Genomic DNA, 19253 nt, shown 5'->3' with positions numbered 1-19253 from the left:
TGATGGATGAACAAACACATGAATGAACGAATGAATGAATGAATGAATGAATGAATGAATAAATGAAAATGCATCCTTTCTAGATTCTACCACCATCAAAAGCTACTGCCAACAAACCATGCCATATTTCTGCTAAGGTCAAGAGCATCAAAGGCTATGAGGGTGGAAAAATTGGCTACCTCTGAGCCAGCCTCAACTCCCCCTGCTCACACTCCCTGTCCCACAAACCCAGAGCCCTGCTAGCTTGGGATCCCTGCCGAGGCCAACAGTCTCTGCAGCCTGAGGTCCGCGGGCTCCTTCTTGGCTCTCCCCAGTGGCACTGGTGCTGCTGAGGCTGAGCCTTCCAGTCTCATATCCTAGAGTTGCCCATCTCATATGCCTGTCACTGCCCCCACCAGTGACCCAAACCTTTTTGCTTTCCTGAGTGGATTAAACTGTCAAGTTTCTGGGTGTTTGCAGAGCAACGGGAGAGCTGCACACAGTAATGCAGTTTTATTTACAACATAACCGCCTAGGCGACATCAGTGGATCCTGAAAACACAGAACAATTTTCAGCCCTATGGGATTTCGAGGACACGATTTCCATAAAAATTAAATATTGATGAATCTTATCTCTCTTCCAGCTTTCAGCTCTCTCATGCCCCTGCCCCCACTCCAACCTTCAATGAGAGAAAAAGACAGAGGAAAAGGGCGTGGGGAACAAGTTGAAAAAGCCAGGCAGAAAAAGCAAGCAGAAAGCCTGAGAATGACGTGGGGTTGTTGGAATCAAGCAGAGAGTGAGGAGAGCCCATTAGGCCTGCATCCTGGGACAGGGATGGGACTGAGCCTGACCTAGGAGAGGGCATCAGGCAAGGACCAGGTCTTGAGACAGAGACTAGGGCTCTGTGGCTTTCAGGGTGCAATGAGCAAAGGCCTGGCCTGTGGCTGTGGATATCTCTATTCATGGGAGTGGGATCCAGGGGCTGAAATGAGCTCTGGGTGCCTTTCAGAGAGTACTCAACAGCTGTGATGTGGGAGTGTGGGTAAGGCTCAAAGAATTGGGCTAGATCTCTAGCATCCATTCAGTGTAAAGCTCTCACTTAACAGGCCCTTTCCACACATGCATCCTATGGGCACAAGAAAAGTCCAAACATGGTGGCTTAGGGGAAAAGTCTGAGTGTCACCAGGAGAATTAGGGGTATCAGTAGGGGTGTCATGGCTTTGGGAAGACCTGAGTCCACGGGCAATAGACGAACTAGACCAACTTCCCAGAGAATACCTTCCATGAAAACCAAACACCATCAAACAGAAGAACTGGAAAAGACCTACCCAACTACCAGGAGCCCAGAGGGCAAGAACCAGCTCCTCCTTAGTCAGCTCCTCAAACATGTCCCACCAACAAAGGAGCCAGAGGACTTGGAGAAATAATCATTGTCACAATCACCACGTGGATAATGGGCTACTCGGGAGGCACCACAAAACATTCATCATGACATCGCTGGATCTGTGCCACTTTCTCACAGGCTTTCTCACTCCATCCAGCACAAAAGGTGGAGGATGGGGGTGACGGGACTAGCCAGCATCACAAACAAATAGCAGGCAGGGACTGGGACTCAAATGATCACAAGTTCAAGTCCCTCTTTGGACCAACTTGAGAAGGGCAAGACACAGTTGGAGAACATATCAAAAGTTCGTTATGTACTTCCATGTGTACATACAAAACCACGAATCTTTAGCTTCCCTTGTTAACGTGGCTCAAGGAAACAACTATGAATGTGCTCACAGGTAAGAAAAGAAAACCCAGAGTACAAAAGAAGTAAGGAAGTGGGTCTGAGATGGCTCCATTGGTAAAGTGCTTGCCTTGAAAGCACGAGGACCTGCGTTCCAGAACCGACATTTAAAAAAGCAGATGTGGTGGTGCACACAGTGTGATTCCAGAACTGGGAAGTGGAGTCATGTTGATCCCTAGCCTACTTACTGAGTTCCAGGCTAGTGAGGGACCCTGTCTTAATAAAACCTAAGGTGAGGGACGATACCAAGGTTGTCCCTTGGTATATACATGCATATATACATACGAGCTCTTGCACATGTGTGTGTGCGTGCGCGCGTGTGTGTGTGCACATGCGTGCATGCACACACATACACACACAAGACAAAAGAAATAAGGAGAGAATGGAGGGAGAGATGAGGAAAAGAAAGAAGGGAGGCAGAGAGAGGGGAAGGAAAGTAAAGGGAGTGGAGGGGAGTGGAGTGGAGGGGAGGGCAGGGGAGAATGGAAAGCCATACAGGCACAAAAATCACAGCATGGCAACAGAAATGTACAGGTCATACTAAAGAAGAGGATGGATGTAAGATGCAATGGTCCAATGTTTATATTAGAAAACAAAGGCCTTGTACACATACTGAGAATAAGGTCAAAAGGCTGCTAAGTTTTTAGGTTTTTTTTTTTATGATGCAGTAAAGTTATAGGTAAGTTTTATTTCTATTTTGTACCATCAAATTTTCTGTAACAGACGCCTTTTTACCTTTGCAATCCTCTATCACAATGAGTGTTTTATAAGCACATGCACAGTTCAATATCGCAGGTTCTGTACGGGCTTTTAAATGACTCTGCTATGAGCCACACTAGGAATGGAACCAGAGTCTTACACATGCTAAGCCAAAGCTCTCTAAGTGAGCCACACCCACAGCCCTTGCTTTTTGAGATCTAAAATTATTGTGTAGTCTAGGCTAGCCCTAAACAATCATCTACTCCCCATGCCTCCTGAGTGCTAGGATTGCAGGTATGTGCCTCCATGTCTGGCCTAAAGCACCAGTCCTGAGCTGCTCCTGGAAAGCACATATACAGCCCAATCAAAGAAAAACCCTTCTATGTCAAGGATCCCAGATCCCAGACTCCCACTGACCCCACCATTGGCAGAGACGTGAGTGCTGCATGGTTGCTGGGGTCTCCCTGGGGTAGACCTCTGTCATCTATTGGGACTCAGGGGGATGTAGTCAGAGCAGGTAAACTGGGGAGAAACACAGGCTCAGGGTCATGCCTCCCTTTCCAGTTCCCCAGGCACGGCGACTGGGGGCAGCCACACCTTAGTAACCTGCCTGCAGACAGTGTCAGACTTCACTGTTTCCCATTTTAGAATTCTCACTCCCACCACAGTCTCTGCTCTTGCACACAAATATCAGTCTTCAAATTAATTACCCTAGATGGAACCAGCACGATGAAAGTCTCTACCTCCCACCCTGGCTGCTTCCTGAACCTTGCATGGAATGAAGGAGACATCAGGGTCTTGAAGGTGACTGAAAAGGAGCAAGCTTCCTTCTATCTACTTTCTGATATTCAATGTTGGAGATAAGACCATTTTACAGGGCTTTAAAAATACATTTTTTTTGGGTGGGAGGGGCAGCTGGAGAGATGGTTGAGTAGTTAAGAGCCCTTGCTGCTGTTCTAGAGGTCCCAAGTTCAGTTCCCAGCTTCCATGCTGGGTGCCTCACAACTGTCCAGCAGGGGAATCTGATGCCCTCTTCTGGCCTCTGCAGGCACTGCACTCACTGCACATACTTGACTCACATACACATCATTAAAAAAAAAAAAAAAACATTTTCTTTTTCTTCTGTGGTATAGCCACTGGTAAGGAGCCTATACTACTGTAAACAACCCTAATGAAATTCACATCAACATAAAAAAGATGTGAAAGTTGAAGAGCCACTAGGTGGGAAGAGCAAAGGGATCAAGAGAAAGAGGAGGAAAACAGGAGAAGGTGACTGGATAGCCGCCTACAGTAAAAATACACTCTGTGTTCTATGAAAATGCCCAGAATTAAATCCATTATTACATATAATTAACATATGCTAGTAAAAAACGGATCATTAGAGGCTGACTTTTTCTCCCAAATGTTCTTTATTGTTCAGTTACCTTCTTGGAGCTTCTTAAATCTGTGTTAGCTAACTATTGCTAAACTAGGGATCTTTATCTCTTTATCTTAAAGAAGCTTTAGCAGGTAGCTCAGAAGCAGGGTGGGGGGGTGCTGCAGGGAGGGTCTCTCTGTTCTGCTTCCAAGCACCACCTCTCACACCTGCTGCTATGGGTTCACACCCTCAGGCTTAGCTCTGCCCCACTGAACATCCTGCTGTGAGCATCACCACCTCCCAATGTCTGGACACATTTTCAATGTCTGTATTACACTGTACTGTTTGGTTCTGGCCAATCCCACTGCGTGCGGCATCTGAGTTTATTTTCTGGCCCAGTGAAGCTGTGATGAGGCTGGCACTGGTCAGTCCTGCCGTGACACTGCCACTGGCCTCTCTAGGGAGGAAGTACTTGGATTGGGGACAAGAAAGTACAGCCAAATGTTCCATCACTGTTGTCCCACCGCCCACTCACTTTGTACAGGAAGGAAGTCAGGAATCTACTCCCTGCAGAGGCCATGGTCAGGCCAACTTCCAGTGCCTTCTCCACCCTAGGCCTTCATGTGCAAAGTGGAAATCAGTACAATAGGGAAGGCATTTCAGGGCAGGGCTGTGCTGTGCAGAGCATTCAAGTCAGCTTGCCAGGGCTGTGGGTCTTACCCTCCACAAATCTTGGCCAATGTGTGAAGCTGAGTTGTGACCATGGAGGGGAGAGTTGCTGTTGGCATCTCATGGGTAGAAGCTGGGGTCCTTGCTAAATATCCTACAATGCAGGGTTCCTGAAACAATGAATTCTCCAATCCTCAAGATCTAAGGCTGAAACCTTGCTCTGGGGTGAAGCCAAACCCAGGAATCTTTAAGCTGAGGTCTTGAGTCCCATTATACCAATGTGTGCGGGGAAGACAAGGGAGACAGGCTGGCAGCCTGGGGACCAGAAGTGCACTCTGATGCACTTATGATACTTTACTGGCTCTGTTCTGGCCACAGCTGGAATCCCTTACTCCAGAGCCACATCATAGGTTGACTTCTGTGGCAGCTTTGCCAAGTGTCTCTAAGGCTGACTCTGAAGAATGCTACCTCCTAGGAGGATCTACGGAGAATTCTACCTACCAAAGCCACTCTCCACCCACACAGAATTTGTCACCTTCCTCCCAGATGCGTCCCCCATCCTCTCAGGAAGATCAGCTTGAACCCCTCTTTCATCATCAGCTCCACTCTTCTCTGTGGTCCAAAGCATCCTGCCTACAGATGGAAGGTGTCATGCTACTCATAGCACCTTCCCTACTGTACCACCAATAGCTTCCTGTTTCCTGTTGGGGAAAATTAAAACAAAACAAAAACCACAACCCACTCAATATTAAGGCAGACATCCAAGGTTCTTTGTAACCTTTCCCCACCCTACCTCCCCAGCTGCCTCCTCTTGCAATGGACTGTTGGGGTCCTCACATAGTGGTTATTACACAAGGACCATCAACGTCCATTTCCCTTATCCATCTGCTCCCACTGCCCTAGGTCCTCCAGCTCCTCCTCCCCTCTAAGTCACCTCCATTTCCTTCAGCCACTAGCCTCACTCAGCCATGCATCTTGGCTCCTCCCCAGCCATAAACCCTACCTTGCAGTGTGCTGAGCCTCACCTGCTGCTGGACTCTGCTGGCACCCAGCACATGATTTTACCACTGTAAACAGCAGCCTATGCAATTTGGCCAAATCCCGCTACATGGACTTTGCTAAAAGCCACTTTCAGCTTGAATACTGTAAAGGGCGATTCTTTCACAGCTGCACACCCCTGCAGCTCTCAACAATGGGCCTTAAGGAAACGTCCCCTCCTGCTCCATCCAGTGGGTGGAGGTGGGGAGGCTGTGGGCACAAGAGGTGAGTGAACTGATTCCCACGCTAGAGGCTCTGAGGACACGGGTCACATCTGAGAACCTTAGGCACCTTTCCCATGTGGCTCTGATAAGCGCACCCGCTGCAAATTCTAGAACTAAGTCAGTAACTCGCCCTTGAGATGCATCTGCAGGGGAGTCAGACAAGGTGCTAAGGTGCCAAACGGCTTATGATACCAAGAGCCTGCAGGGATCTTCTGGCACACTTCACTGTAAAACTGTGATGTGGATTTGTGCCAGTAAATATGAAGGAGAGCTGAAAATAGCAAGGAGTTTCTCATCTTTAAACTATTGTCTGCAAGCACCAGGCAGAGCTCTCTGGGTTCTAGAAGGCTGCCCAGGGGGAGACACATCCAGAATAATGGAACATTTTCCTAAGATGTTCCCTCTCCAAAGAGGGAGACCCCTCCAGGAGTGGCTATGTCCCCTCCCACCTTTGCCAAGGGCAACCTGGCCACAGAGACTGAACCACAAAGATACCTCCTGAACCCAGCATCGCCCAGGAAAGTGTATCTGTGTTTTGTTTTGTTTTTCCTTTTCCTTACAGAGTCATACAAAATGACCTAAACACAGTCATTGCAGCACTGTTTGTAAAAGCAAATGACTAGACACAATCTAAAAGCCGAACAGTAGGGGATCGGTTAAATAAATGATAGGACATCTGTGAGGCTGGGAAAGACTGGAGTTCACTTTCTAAACCCATATGGAGTGATCTCTACGGCGGATGGTCTGGCAAAACGGCCGGTTCAGCAGAGTGCGGGTCCTGTGCTAGTGGTAGCTGTGGGATTTGTTATGGACCAGTCTAGGATGCAAATGATTGAATATTCAGTTTCTGAAAGTGGCCATAGGAAGCCAGGGCAATGAGCTGCCTCCCAGGGAGGAGGCTGAGTCGGAGAGAGGCAGGAGCGAGCTGACTTGCCTTGGTATCTCTTTACCATTGTCTACACAGACATATTATTTACTCAAAGCTAACCCGAGGAGTCCAAGCGTGCAGTCAATGGAGACTGCACTTTCTCTTTTCCCCGTTCTTTTCCTCATCTCTTCCTCACCTTCTGTCACAAGGAGAGGTTGCAGTGTCTAAAAGCACAGATGGTGGAGTCAGGAGCCCTGGCTGTGCCTGTGTACAAGCTTATCCCTCTGCAAACCTGAGCTGAATCCTACAGCCACCCAGGGATATGAGGGGCTCCCCTGCTGAGAAGATTAAAGCAGTCTTTGGAAAGGCCTTGGCCCCACCAAAGCTGCTGGGAAGTCTGCCTTTATCCTGGTCTAGACCAGTGGCATCCTACATGCTGAAGGAAGTTGGGGTTGGGGGGCCATATGGGGAAATGGCTCAAGACTTCCAGTGCATGATTTCCCCAGCCCCAGGCAGGGCTGGCAGTTGTGTGGGTGTCCCCACTGAATCCTGTTCCTACCATGAGGATGAGAAGTTATTTCCCAGTCCAGATGCCTGCAAGCCAATAAACTGGGGTGACTGCTCTGTGACCTACGGGTCCTGATGGCAGTGCCTTTGAAAATGCTGGTGGCACAAAGCAGGGGAAGTGCGTCAACACTGTCCTCAGGCGAGAGGAAAGTGCCTATAAAAGCTTTGTTCTCCCTCCACCTTGCAAGAGGAGCCTTTCCAGAGAGCTGAGGAAGCAGGAAGAGGGCAGCACCCGGTGGGGTTGCAGGGGTGGGGGTGAGACAGAGGATGGATATCACAGCCACTTCATTGTGGCGGCTGCCCCTGCTCCATCCAACCCCTACAATGGGTCAGTCATGCAACTGTCCTGTCCCAGCTCCACCAGTGCCATGTGAGCACGGGCAGCCAGCCCGAGGGCTCTGCCCTTACACCTGCCAAATGCAGATCATCTCTACACCCATCCATAGGGCCTCAGGAAGGCTGAATGAGTTAACACAGGTAAAGTGCTTGAAATAGCTAGTACCTGGAATGGTATGTGTGGTCAGGGTCAGTTCCTGTTCATAGTCATGGTCACCATCAACATTGTCACCATCATCACAAGCAATGCCCTCTCCTCCCTTTAGCTCTGTTCTTCTATGCTGTCAAGTACCACAGAGCATCAAGGCTCCTGAGCCCCAACACAACGGCATCAGCCCCAGCCCCCAGCCCACTGTCACCTAGGATCACTTACAGAGATGCAGCATCCACCACAGTGTGAGATGGCTGAGTCCCAGCCCAATACCTCTGTGCTCTATGGACAACAGGGCTCCCGACCACACCTCCTGACTTTAAACTTGGCAATCCCCACGTGCCTTTGCCCACTCCTCATCCTGCCACACAGCAAGTACAGAGTGTGGGGATAGTGGCTTTGGTGTCTTGCCCAGATCAGCCTGAGCAGAGTTCCACTCCCCTCCAAAGCCTAGACTGAACCACAGGAGTGGTTGTGGCATGGCCCCTGCAGCCTGTCACAGCCCTCGGAACAGAAAATGGAAAATCCATCAGCTGTTCCTAAGGATTGAATGGGCATCTCTGAGTCCAAACAAGGTCAATTTAACATGTGGCAATTGTGCCAGAAGCTTCCATGCAGAAAGGCATGTAGGCACTTTCTTTTTAGCTATACAGCCTTCCCTATCCAGCCTCATATCACAGAGGGTGTTACTTGCGAATGATCCAACACTCCTTGTGTGACACCTGATATACAGCCTGGCCCTTCCCTCTACTCCTCGGCTCCCTCCTGGGCTGTCAGAGTGGATGTGTGTGGCCCAGCATGGGCCCTGCCCCTGCTCCGAAGACCACCGTGCACACTGTATGACCGAAGCATCACACAACGGTAAGAGTTCTTACTTTCTGGGAACAAAATTCAGAGCATGTCTCCACAGTCATGTTGGCCTGTGTCAGGGAGGAGGAGAAGGTGTGGGTGACGTTCTCTGGCAGTGGGAAGCACCCTCGGAAGGTGGCAGTCCGCCCTGCAGGGAAGGAAATGGGGATTGGATGAGAAGTGGTGTCTGTGGTTGGCTTTGGGTCCTGAGATCTACATGCATATACTCAGGAGGGGCAGATGTCACTAGAGAGAGAGAGTAAAGGGTCCAGATGGGTTGAGCCAAGCACCTGAGAAACATCCACTATGGGAACCATGGTCACTCAGGGTCTCGGACAAAGGTCACCTGGCTGTAATGCTGAGGTAAGGGGTTGCCTTTCCTGCCATATCACTGGGGGTGGGGGTAGAGATGAGGGGATTGGGTAGCTGCTTTTTCTTTCCTTCATTTTGCATTTTACTTCATGCTAGCTTCCACAGAGGTGATCTGGCAGGCTGATAGTCTGGAAAGTTCTATGACTCCCGAGAATTTGCATGAAAAAATAAGTGGACTTGGGCATTTGGACTGTGCATTACCTCTTCCTGTGCTGGGGCAGACAAGGCACGCCTGAGCCTCCTAGCAAAGCTGTCCTCACTCTGGTCTTGAACTGCCACCTGGGTTCTAGGAATATTCCTCAATTCTATGTCAAAAAGGAATTTTCTTGCCAAGTTGTGCTTCAACCTTCTGGTGGAAAAGCTCATCTCGCTTTCTGGTTCCCTTGGTACCGAGCAAACCTTCTGGAATGTTCCAGCACCAACTGCTTGGGGATAAGTTTCTTGAGTTGGCATCTGATTCCCATCCCACACTCCTCTTCATATAAGGTCTCCTGAGACTTGACATCTGTCCTTAAGCTTGCTCTACCTGCCACGTCTCCCGGCCAGCAGCACAAACTCTCACCAGCTTCAGGTGGGGCAACATTTTTTCCTTATAAACTGTTAAGTCATAACAAGTTCTGGACCTGGAAGCCCATCCTGATTAACCACAGAACCAAGGGTCTGGGAATCAGTGCACAGAGCTAGGAAGGCCACCTGTTGCAGAGAAAATGGCTGGCTTCCGATCCCCAGGACCTGGGCTGTCCGGCTATGACTAGCCCTGTGTCAGACTCAAGGGCTCTTCCTCACTGACATCCTCCAAGCTCTGAGGACTGTTATGGAGTCACTATGTGTCCCATTGCCAGCTCCTGACAGCTGCGTCCCCTCACACACACACCCCTGCTCAGGACTGTGGTTCAACGGCCAAGGCCAATGGCATGTACTGCCCACAAGACTCCGTGCCATCCTGTGGCAAGGCCAGGCCATAAAGAACAAAGACTTAGCTCAGACCACAGAGCTCATTCACTGGCATGGGACAGACACTGAGGATACAGGCTGAGGGGCATAAGGGAAAAGGGGGATCACTAAGGCAGGCAAAGCACAGGAAAAGGAGAGTAACCAGGATTCCAGGCCACGGCAGGATTGGGGAACAATGGAGGATCATGAGACTCTCAGATGGAGCTCCCACAAGAAGGCTGTGTGTGGTTCCCTTGGCACCCTGCAACCAGCTCAACCTGGAAACACAGGAGATGCCAAGGGCTGCTGTGCTGTGAGATGTCTTCCTGTATGCTGTGAATATGTGTTGCTCTGATTGGTTGACACATAAAGCTGTTTGGCCTGTAGCAAGACAGCTTAGAGGCAGGCAGGAAATCCAGGGGAGAGACAGGAAGAAGAAAGGAGAGGCAGAGGAGACAACATCCCGCCATCTAGGGAGCAGCATATAGTGGCACACAGATAAAGCCACGGAACACATGGCAACATACAGATTAATAGAAATGGGCTGAGTTTAGTTATAAGAGCTAGCTAGCAAGAAAATTGAGCCATAGGCATGACCATGCAATTTGCAATTGATATAAGCCTCTATATGTTTACTTGAGTCTCAGTGGCTGTGGGACTGGGCGGGACTGGAAAAACAAAAACAAAAACAACTACTTCCAACTACAGGGCTGGGTAAGTGAATGAATGGAATGAGGTACGGAATGGGGTGGGTGGCAAGGCTCAGCATGATCTACAACGGGGAAGCAACCCACATGGTCACAGAAACGGTCTGTGCATATCACTGATGTGGCTGTGGATAATGCCATGAAGTGCAGACTATTCTACAGTCCTCACTCTATATCCCCAGATGAGAGCCCTGGGACCATGCAGGACAGAAGAGCATTGTCAAGGGAAGACACTGATGAAGTGTCAGGACTGACCCTGATCCCATCCTGAAGGCAAGGGCATACTTGTGAGTATGTCCTAGCAGCCGCAAGCTGCAATTTACAAAGGGTGGTCACCTGATCACCACTGACAGCCTGTTAGCATAGCTCCGGGAGAGTGGAGCAGAATGCAAAGGTCAGCCACCCAGCTGGCTGCAGAAATGGCATTGACACCATTGCCAACATGAACCAGGACAGCATCTCTGGCCCACTCAAGATCAGAGGCCGGCCTCCAGAACATCTGTCCCTCAGCCAATCGGAAGCAGAAACAAAACAGCTGTCTCTAACTCAGTGATTGGGCTGGAAGCTGGTAGGGTGGGCCACAGTGCACCTCAGGCCTGATCCTGCTGGGGCTCAGGAGTAAGAGGTCAAGGATCAGGCTAATCATCTAAGGCCAAAGAAATAAAAGATCCAAGAAGCGAGCATGGGCCAGTCTCATCCTCAGAGAGCCTGGGCAGGAGTCCAAGAGACGGGGTAAACCTCACATCTGGCACACACTGGGCGTCAGTGGGCTTCTGTTGAGTTAATTGTCTCACTAGCAAATCCTTGAGCTCATATATATTGTCAGAGTCTTCATTCCAAGCCATCGCCCCATCTAGACCTCTTGGCTGCCAGGCACATCGGTCGGATGCAGGAAGCACCTGAACATCTTTAGCAGCCAGGAAGGAGTCACTCTTCCTGTACTTTGACTCTATGCACGGTGGCTGTGGCCCACCATGGTCCTCCGGGCTGGGCTATTTCTTCTCAAGCTGTGTAATTTGGAATTGTATGCTCATGTTTGCTACAGGAACCCTTGATGTCTAGGTTTGTTGGCATAGCTCTCCAGAGAGGGATTTTGTACTTGCTCCTCCAAGATCCTCCAAAAAAAAAAAAAAAAAAAAACCCTCCAGAACCAACTTTTATGTTAGAGTTTGCAGGGCCAGGTAGGTGGTATAAAGTTGACCTCCCAAATATACACAAATGTGAAGCTGTAGCTACACATTCTCAAGACTTATTTTATCTCCTCAAACTAGTTTCAGCCCCTCAAGTTCACCACCCTAGTGCTAGAGACCTAGCTCTATCCAGAGGGGTTAGAGAACAGACTTGAACCCAGTGAAGAGAAATGAGCCATTTGTGGCCACACAGCAAGCCCAGGCTTCCTAATCAGCAAAGGGACAAGGGAAAGCGGACCTAGTCATGAACCCAGGCCGTGACAGTTTTTGACAGCCCTTACTCTCTGTCTGCAGCATGCCAGGAACCAGTCTGGTGCAGGTGACAGGGAAGGGGGCTCAGATTCTGGCCGATGGGCTGTGGGTAGGGTAAGCAGGGTGCCATGTAAAGCTTTGGATGAGGCTGGCATACTCACGCTTCCTGGAGCCTGGCTGCTGCAGTCCCACGCTGTACACGGAGAGCCGACGAACAGCTCCGCAAACGGTCCCCTTCTCCCCCTTGCACTCCTGGTTACACTCCTTCAGGCTGACACGTGTGACTGGGAGCCGGTTCCCACAGTAGCACTCTGCACCAGCCTCCAAGCCGGCATAGACATAGGACCTGCAGGGATGCAGAGTGTGAGCAAATCCAAGCTGGGCCCAGAGCTAAGGCTGGAGTCCAAACTGTGCAAAGGACAGAGTCAGGGGATGGCAGCTGGGTCATAGGGATGGACTTGAAGCTGCAATGAAGTCTGGGTGAGTAAGCAGGGGCATGGCCATCAGCCTGGCTTAGGGCAGTGGTTCTCAACTTGTGGGTCTTTGAGGGTCAAATGACTCTTTCACAGGAGTTAAATATCATATATCCTGCATATCAGATATTTACATTATAATTCATAGCAGTAGCAAAATTACAGTTATGAATTAACAATGAAATAATTTTCTGGTTATGGGTTGCTACAACATGAGGAATTGTATTAAAGGGTTGCAGAATTATAAAGGTTGAGAACCATTAGCCTTTGGACGCAGGCTCCTTCCAGAATTAAATGTCATCTAAGTACAGGGAATAATGTTTTCTTTGGAATAAACTAGTAAGCCCCATTGATCTGTCTTGTCAGCTTTGAGACTGAACTTCAGTTTCATATATGGTCTCAAGTTACAAGGGATTACATCAGCGATGGGTAGGAATGTGCTTCTCAGTAAATATGCAGAGTCCTGGTGTCTAGTGTTTGCTAATTGCTGTGGTGTAAACAGTCAACAGATGCTCTTAAGCTCCCTAATCACAGGATCACAGGTGGAGATTAAGTGTGTTCAGCGCCAGCACAGCACTGCCCTGCAGCCTAAGCAACAGGGGATACTCCAGGGCCCTGCTGCCCAGTCCCCTCCTCCTTACATACAGGTCCCACTGCAGCAAGACAGAGAAAGAGAACCTGTAGAGTATCTCACAGGGTCACAGCTCTAGAGAGTGGACCATGTTCCACACTCCCTTCCTGGTATGAAAAGCCCAGAATGAAAACTCCAAAGTGATGCAGTCCCATTTGGCTGCTTATGAGATGGTAGATGCTGTCACTTGCTACCTGTGAGTCTCCGTTTCCTTGAATATATAGAGACTGAAATGAGACATTGGCACCCTCATGTTGAGCCTCACCTTTTTCTAAGCTATGAAGAGTGGGGGAAGGTGGGTTCTGTCTTTGCTTTCTCTTGGTATAAAATGGGGGATAATTCATGACTACCTAAAAGAATGGGGTGGGACGTAGAGAAAACAGTGTAAAAGAATCTAAGATGATAGAAATTGGTGGTGAGTGCTGCGTGTTCACGCCGCTCTGCCTGTCCTCTGACATGAACATGCACACACGGTGAGCTGTGACTGTCCTGATGGCAGGGGCCACTCCCTGGCACATGAAGAATGTCTGCTGGCTGCAAGGAAGGCTGGCAGTATCTGGAAAAGCAAATTTTGTTGTAAATACAAGTAGAAATGTTTTTCTCTTACTGCTGAACTGGTCCTCCACATCCCTGTATTCTGCTTTTTAAACAGGTGAATAAACTGAGGCCAGGGATTTGAGTAACCAAGTTTTTGATGGGTCCTCACCCTCTTCTATAGCCTGTTCAAAGAACTCCCATGGTTCACAGGGAGAGTCTCTGCATAGCCGGAATAGAAGCCAAGTCTCCAGATACTTCCCAGCACCTTGGTCACACACTGACAAACTTTCTTCTGGAGATTAGAGTCTGACGGATGGAGTTGTAATGACATCAGGACAGCTAACCAGCAACCATGATGTCCCTTGGTTCTGAGACTGTCTTCTAACCTTGATCCGGTGCAGTCAACAGCCCAGCTCAACACTCACCGCTCAGCACAGGCATCCTGGCAGTGGGACACGGTCATCTTTCTCAAGTCATAAAACACTGCCCCCTTCAGAGTTCTTTCCTGGCCCTCCTCACTGAAGCATCCCAGGTAAGTGCCTGTAAGGAGGGAGCACAACTGAGATCATAGGCCCAGGAGGCAGGGAGGGCCTCGGGCCCTCATCCCGGGAAAGTCTACCTGCCCACAACCAGTGAGGAAAAGGAGGGATCACCAGCCCTGCCTGGCCCATACGCTTCTCTAGAGAGCAGAGGTGATGAAAGCTGCTCTTCAACTTCCCCTCAGCACAAGAGCCAAATGAGGAGTTGGGCCGCTTTCTGTTCCTTCGCTCCATTAATGGCCTACTATGTACTCAGTTAATGGCCTACTGTGCACCGAAAGGCAGTGCCAGGAACCAGGAACAGCCTGACTGCAGCTTTTCTCCACCACTCCTCTTCCCTGAGCTTGGATCTGAGATATATGCAAATATTATTAATTGTATATATCAATGGGCTACAGTGTGATGACTCAATATATACATGCAACGATCAAATCAGGATAGTTGGCATTTTTATAGACTTGAGTCCTTATAAACATTGATGGTTTAATGGCCTTACCCTCTCTTCCCTTCCTAGGTTCAGAGAGGCCCTCTGTCTCTACTGTGGTCCCAAGAACTTCTACCACATTCACATGAACCAGAGGGAGGACAGGATCCAGGGGAAATCTGGAATTAGTTAACCTAAGACTTCTCATGAGCAGGGCCCTCTTTAAAACAACCAATCTGCAGTGTGGTGCTAGCATATGTAAACAGTCTGTCAGTTTTGAGACAGGAGTCCATGTAGGAACTGATGTAACCAAGTGACTGTGGAGCCCTCTGCCATACCCTCATGCACTTCCCCAGTCAGGGACACAAGGATGATTCCATAGGGTAGTGGCACTATAAACCCAAGCATTTACACACTGGTGGGAGTTGCTGATAGCCCTACCCTGTCACTAACAGGAAGGAGATGCTTCCCAGACTTGCAGAGAAATATGGAGAATGCAAGTGCAGCCCCAGACATGTAAATGTCACATGCATCACAGTGTTTTGAAGAAATGGCATTTGGGAATTTGCAAACACACTCTCACATGGTCCCCAAACTGGGAAGGCACATCCACAACTGCTGTGTTGGGAACTGGCTAGGACACCTGCACTGATACTGCACACTGCCTGAGAGTGTGTGTGCTCTGAAGCTCATGATCTCTGAAATGTCACCTGGAGTGTGCATCAGAAACACAGGTCAGGCTGCCTAGCAGCCTCATGGCTTCGCAGGGCTGGCCAGAGAAGAGGAAGGTCATGGTCCCTCACAAGGAATGGTGGCTTCTGCTGAGCAGTGTAGGGAAGGGCTCCATGTCCATTCATTCCTGAAGCAGGGAGGGGCTCTTCAGTCTTTGAGTGCTGCCACAGTGAAGGCTACTTTGGGCTCTGCTGAATCATCTCGATTGTCCACAGCTCAGTTTTTCCAACTGTCAGGTAGATTAATGCCCACCTTTGCTCTAGACCAGTTCCCCTCTCCCATCTAGCCAGAACTTCTCACCTATCCTAAGGCCAGGATCCTCCACCTGGAGCTGGATCACTCCAGCTCGCCATAGAATCTCAGGACTCAAAGATGTTGCTTTAAAAATACAGGCAAATTAATGACTGAGATTGTCAGCCAAGTCTTAGTCATTAACTTGACGTCAAAAAAACTAAACTTGAAGCTTCTCATAGGGTAGGGACAGCATCTTTACCCCAAGTGTCTCACCAGAGTTGGTACAATGCCAGTGCTATCATCTAACTGAAAACAGTGGGTCACAGCTCCAACAGACCATACTGGTAGTCCCAAGGCCTTAGGTATAAAGCAGAGGAGCCCTAGTACAAGAAGGATGGCCCAGCTGCCCACACCTGGCTCTACATGCCAGGGGCCTAAACTCCCAGAGCAGATGACAGCCACACCAGCAGGAGGTCACACTTTCACCATCCAGGGCTCCAGGGAATTTCAGGTCAGAAGATGCCAGGAAGGGGAAGCCAACAGCAACCTTCTTCAATATGGCCCCTTCTAAATTTCATGCCTCCTGAGGCCACCTCTATGGAGGGTTGGGCATCAACACATGCGGCCACACCCAGCATGCCAACCACAGGCACCTACTCCCTGGTGGGGGCTATTTCCCTGGTACGAATCCCGGTAAACTTCTCTCTCTCTCTCTCTCTCTCTCTCTCTCTCTCTCTCTCTCTCTCTCTCTCTCTCTCTCTCCCCCTTCCTCCCCCCCACAAGGATTCCCAAATCTATCGTATATGGCTGCAGAAAACACCTACCCCTACCCAGAGCAGCAGCAAGCATGAATTATTCTCTGCTTGCCTACTTAGCAGTGCCTGAGAAACTTCCAATGTGTTAGTTGGCACAGAAGAAAACGTCCATTGCAGCTTTCAATTAAACATTCCAAACACAAGTTCTGAACCTGAGGCACAAAAGCTCAAAAGGCACCCAGGCCAAGACTTACTGATGTTGAAATGGTGCATCCATGTTTCTGAGAATGGGATGGTGGAGGTTTGAATTTCTGCCCCACCAGGACAGGGCTGTGTGACCCGAAATGTGCAGTACCCCCTCTCTAAGATGTAGGTTCCCTATCTACAAAACTGGGACCTGGTACCAATTCCAGAAGCTGGTTGAGAGAACTCCACAAGATAACATAGGTCCAACATCTAACACAAGCGCTGGAGTGTCAGGTACCCAGGACTGACTATTTTATTTCTAATAGTTCATTTTGAATAATGAATAATTCTCAATGACTTCCCTGGAACTCACATTCTTTGTTGTTATAGTGGCGAGAACACTGCTTACATCAGTAGGCTCTTTGAAGATTAAATTAAACAAGATGACAGATGGACATCTACACAAAATGATGCTCCATACATAACAGATGTTCAAATAAATAACATCTATTATTATTCTGATCTTATACCCTAACCTGGGACCTAGTGGGACAATGGATCAGTAAATATTAGCTGAATAATTAGCACATTAGTAGAAGAGAGGAAAGCAATGGTTTTAACAGCCAGGCTGGCTTTCTGAAACTACATGTGGCTGAGTACTGAGCCTCTGGATTCTGTGTCTGACCAACACGTAGAGGAAGCCCCCACCCACCCACTGCCTCTTCGCCCAGCAGCCCAGTCTTGGGGTGAAGCCAGGGCCTGAGACACAGATGGCCCCTCTGGGTTGTGGGGGAGCAAAGGAGCCCTTTGTCACTTAACATAACAAACGGCTTTTCTAAATCCCTGACAGAGGCAAGAATGTGCAGAAAAGCAAGAACTTTCGAGGGATGCGCTGGGACGATCTGAGGCGGATTTATGGCTTTGGGCTGAAACGAAGGCGATGCATTACCGCCTGTGACTCTGCATCTGTTCATTTGCACATCGGAATGGACAAGTCGTGAGGCTATTAACGATGGCTTTGGAGATATTGGAATGTCTTTGGAAATTACTATCAATAAAAAACAAACTGGCTATGGAGAAGTTACTATTTTTCCCCTAGTAAACTTACTGACATTTTATTCCATTATGGATGTTGTCCAAGGTATAATGAAATGCTCAGTGATTGATGGAGACTCCTGCAGCTTCCGTGGCTTGCAGGATCCCTTTCAGAGGATGGCGGGATGCCCAGGCTGCAAAGAGATGCTTGCTTTGTCTGCAGCCCCAGCAGCTGGCCGAGGGCTACACTGTGGGCCACTCTTTAGACCAAGGAGACCTGCTTGGCCATGCAGGGCCAGAGAGTCCTATCAGAGGCAGAGGCAGGGGCAGGGGCTCCCAGGAGAGCATTCTGCCTCCCTCTGTGTTCTCTGAAGACTCCCATCATGTCACCACACCTCCCTCAGAAACTGTTATTTTGAGTCTGCAGGGAGACCAACTTTATCTTTAAAATCTTGCAGAAGATTCAGAATATTTAATCACCCATGGAGTGATGGTGTCTATTAAGCATTCTGGGTCCTCACTGTCAAGCCCTGGGACTGGACCTTGGATGCCACCCTTTCTCTGTTTGGAAACGGGGGCACTCCAGAGGTCAGGGACAGGGACTATCAACAGATAAGGAGGTATGCCATCTTTAGTCACACCCAAAACCATATTGTTGGACAGCAATTGACCACTGTCTTGCTTACATCTAACTGCGATCTCTCCTGCTTTTATGGGAGCCCTTCTGTCACTACTGTGTCTTTGGGGGTAACTAAGTGGTTCTCTTGGACATAACTATGGCCAGAACCCCTTAGTTACCCAGATTGTCAGGCCCCCTTTAGTTTCCTTCTCTGCAGGGTGGTTATAAAATGTCTGCTCTGCCTCAAGCCCCATGCCATGCCTTAATCATCTTTCAGTAAGTCTGTGTAGTGATTATTTGCATACATAGCTGACTCCACCCCAGACAGAGCACTCAAGAGCCCAATGCAAAACGCATGGGGACTAATATAGTAGGTCTTCAATAGATGAGGGTGGAAAGAAATGAAGAGAGGACTCCAGGTCAATTTGCTGAAGGTCATAGCACCATGAAGTGGCAAGAGCAAGAGAAGAACTGCTCTGTCTTCAGCAAGTATGCACTTCACAAAACTTCCTCTCAAGAAACCCATGGGGCCCTCTCCCAGTCATTTGCACTTTAGTCTAAATTAATTGCCCTGGTAATGCCTGCAGAGAGACCCAGTTTCTTGGTATATTGGAGAGATTAGAGAAGGCGCACATAAATAAAATGAGCTGGACCACCAGGCCCTCCGTCTCCTCTTATATGACGGCTATTCTAAAGAGCCCACTGTGATGAACACTGGCTGGATGATGTCTGAAAAACATCCTTCCCTGGAGACAAGAACCCACAGCCTTCAAGTCTTCACTTTGTTGGGCCCACTGAGCATCTCCCCAAACAAGAGAAGCTGGGGCTCCTTTCATATCTCTGGAACCTTATCATCCTCAGAATAAATCAAGGGCTGGGGTGTGATTCAACAGTGCACTGTGTGCCTAGTATCCTACAGCCTAGGATCTGAGTTTCAGCAACACAAAATAATAGATCCATCCATCCATCATCCATCCCACATGTTAGGCGTGCCCTCCCCTAGGCCTGATGCCCCACTTGCCTTATCTCCTCCTACAGTCTTCCACTTAGCCCTCTAGGCTAAGAACTGTGTATTCTATGCTTAATACTCTATGTGCTATGCTTAGT

At 49.0% G+C, this 19253-nt stretch overlaps 1 protein-coding gene across 2 annotated transcripts in view; it reads right to left on the bottom strand.

Annotated features, from left to right (window-relative positions):
* Positions 1–19253, bottom strand: part of Wscd1 (WSC domain containing 1) — a 40714-nt gene that overhangs the window by 10546 nt on the left and 10915 nt on the right. For both annotated transcript variants that reach the window (XM_036195367.1, XM_036195369.1), the window contains exons 3-5: positions 14048–14162; positions 12143–12327; positions 8554–8675 (exon numbers count right to left, since the gene is read on the bottom strand). In XM_036195367.1, coding sequence (XP_036051260.1) covers positions 8554–8675; positions 12143–12327; positions 14048–14162 — 422 coding nt within the window. The remainder of the gene's footprint in view (positions 1–8553; positions 8676–12142; positions 12328–14047; positions 14163–19253) is intronic.

The sequence above is a fragment of the Onychomys torridus genome, chromosome 8 (genome assembly GCF_903995425.1).
Source record: "Onychomys torridus chromosome 8, mOncTor1.1, whole genome shotgun sequence".
NCBI classification, from domain to species: Eukaryota; Metazoa; Chordata; class Mammalia; order Rodentia; family Cricetidae; genus Onychomys; species Onychomys torridus.
Note: the sequence above shows the minus strand (reverse complement) of the source record. Positions and strands in the feature narration are given on the sequence as shown.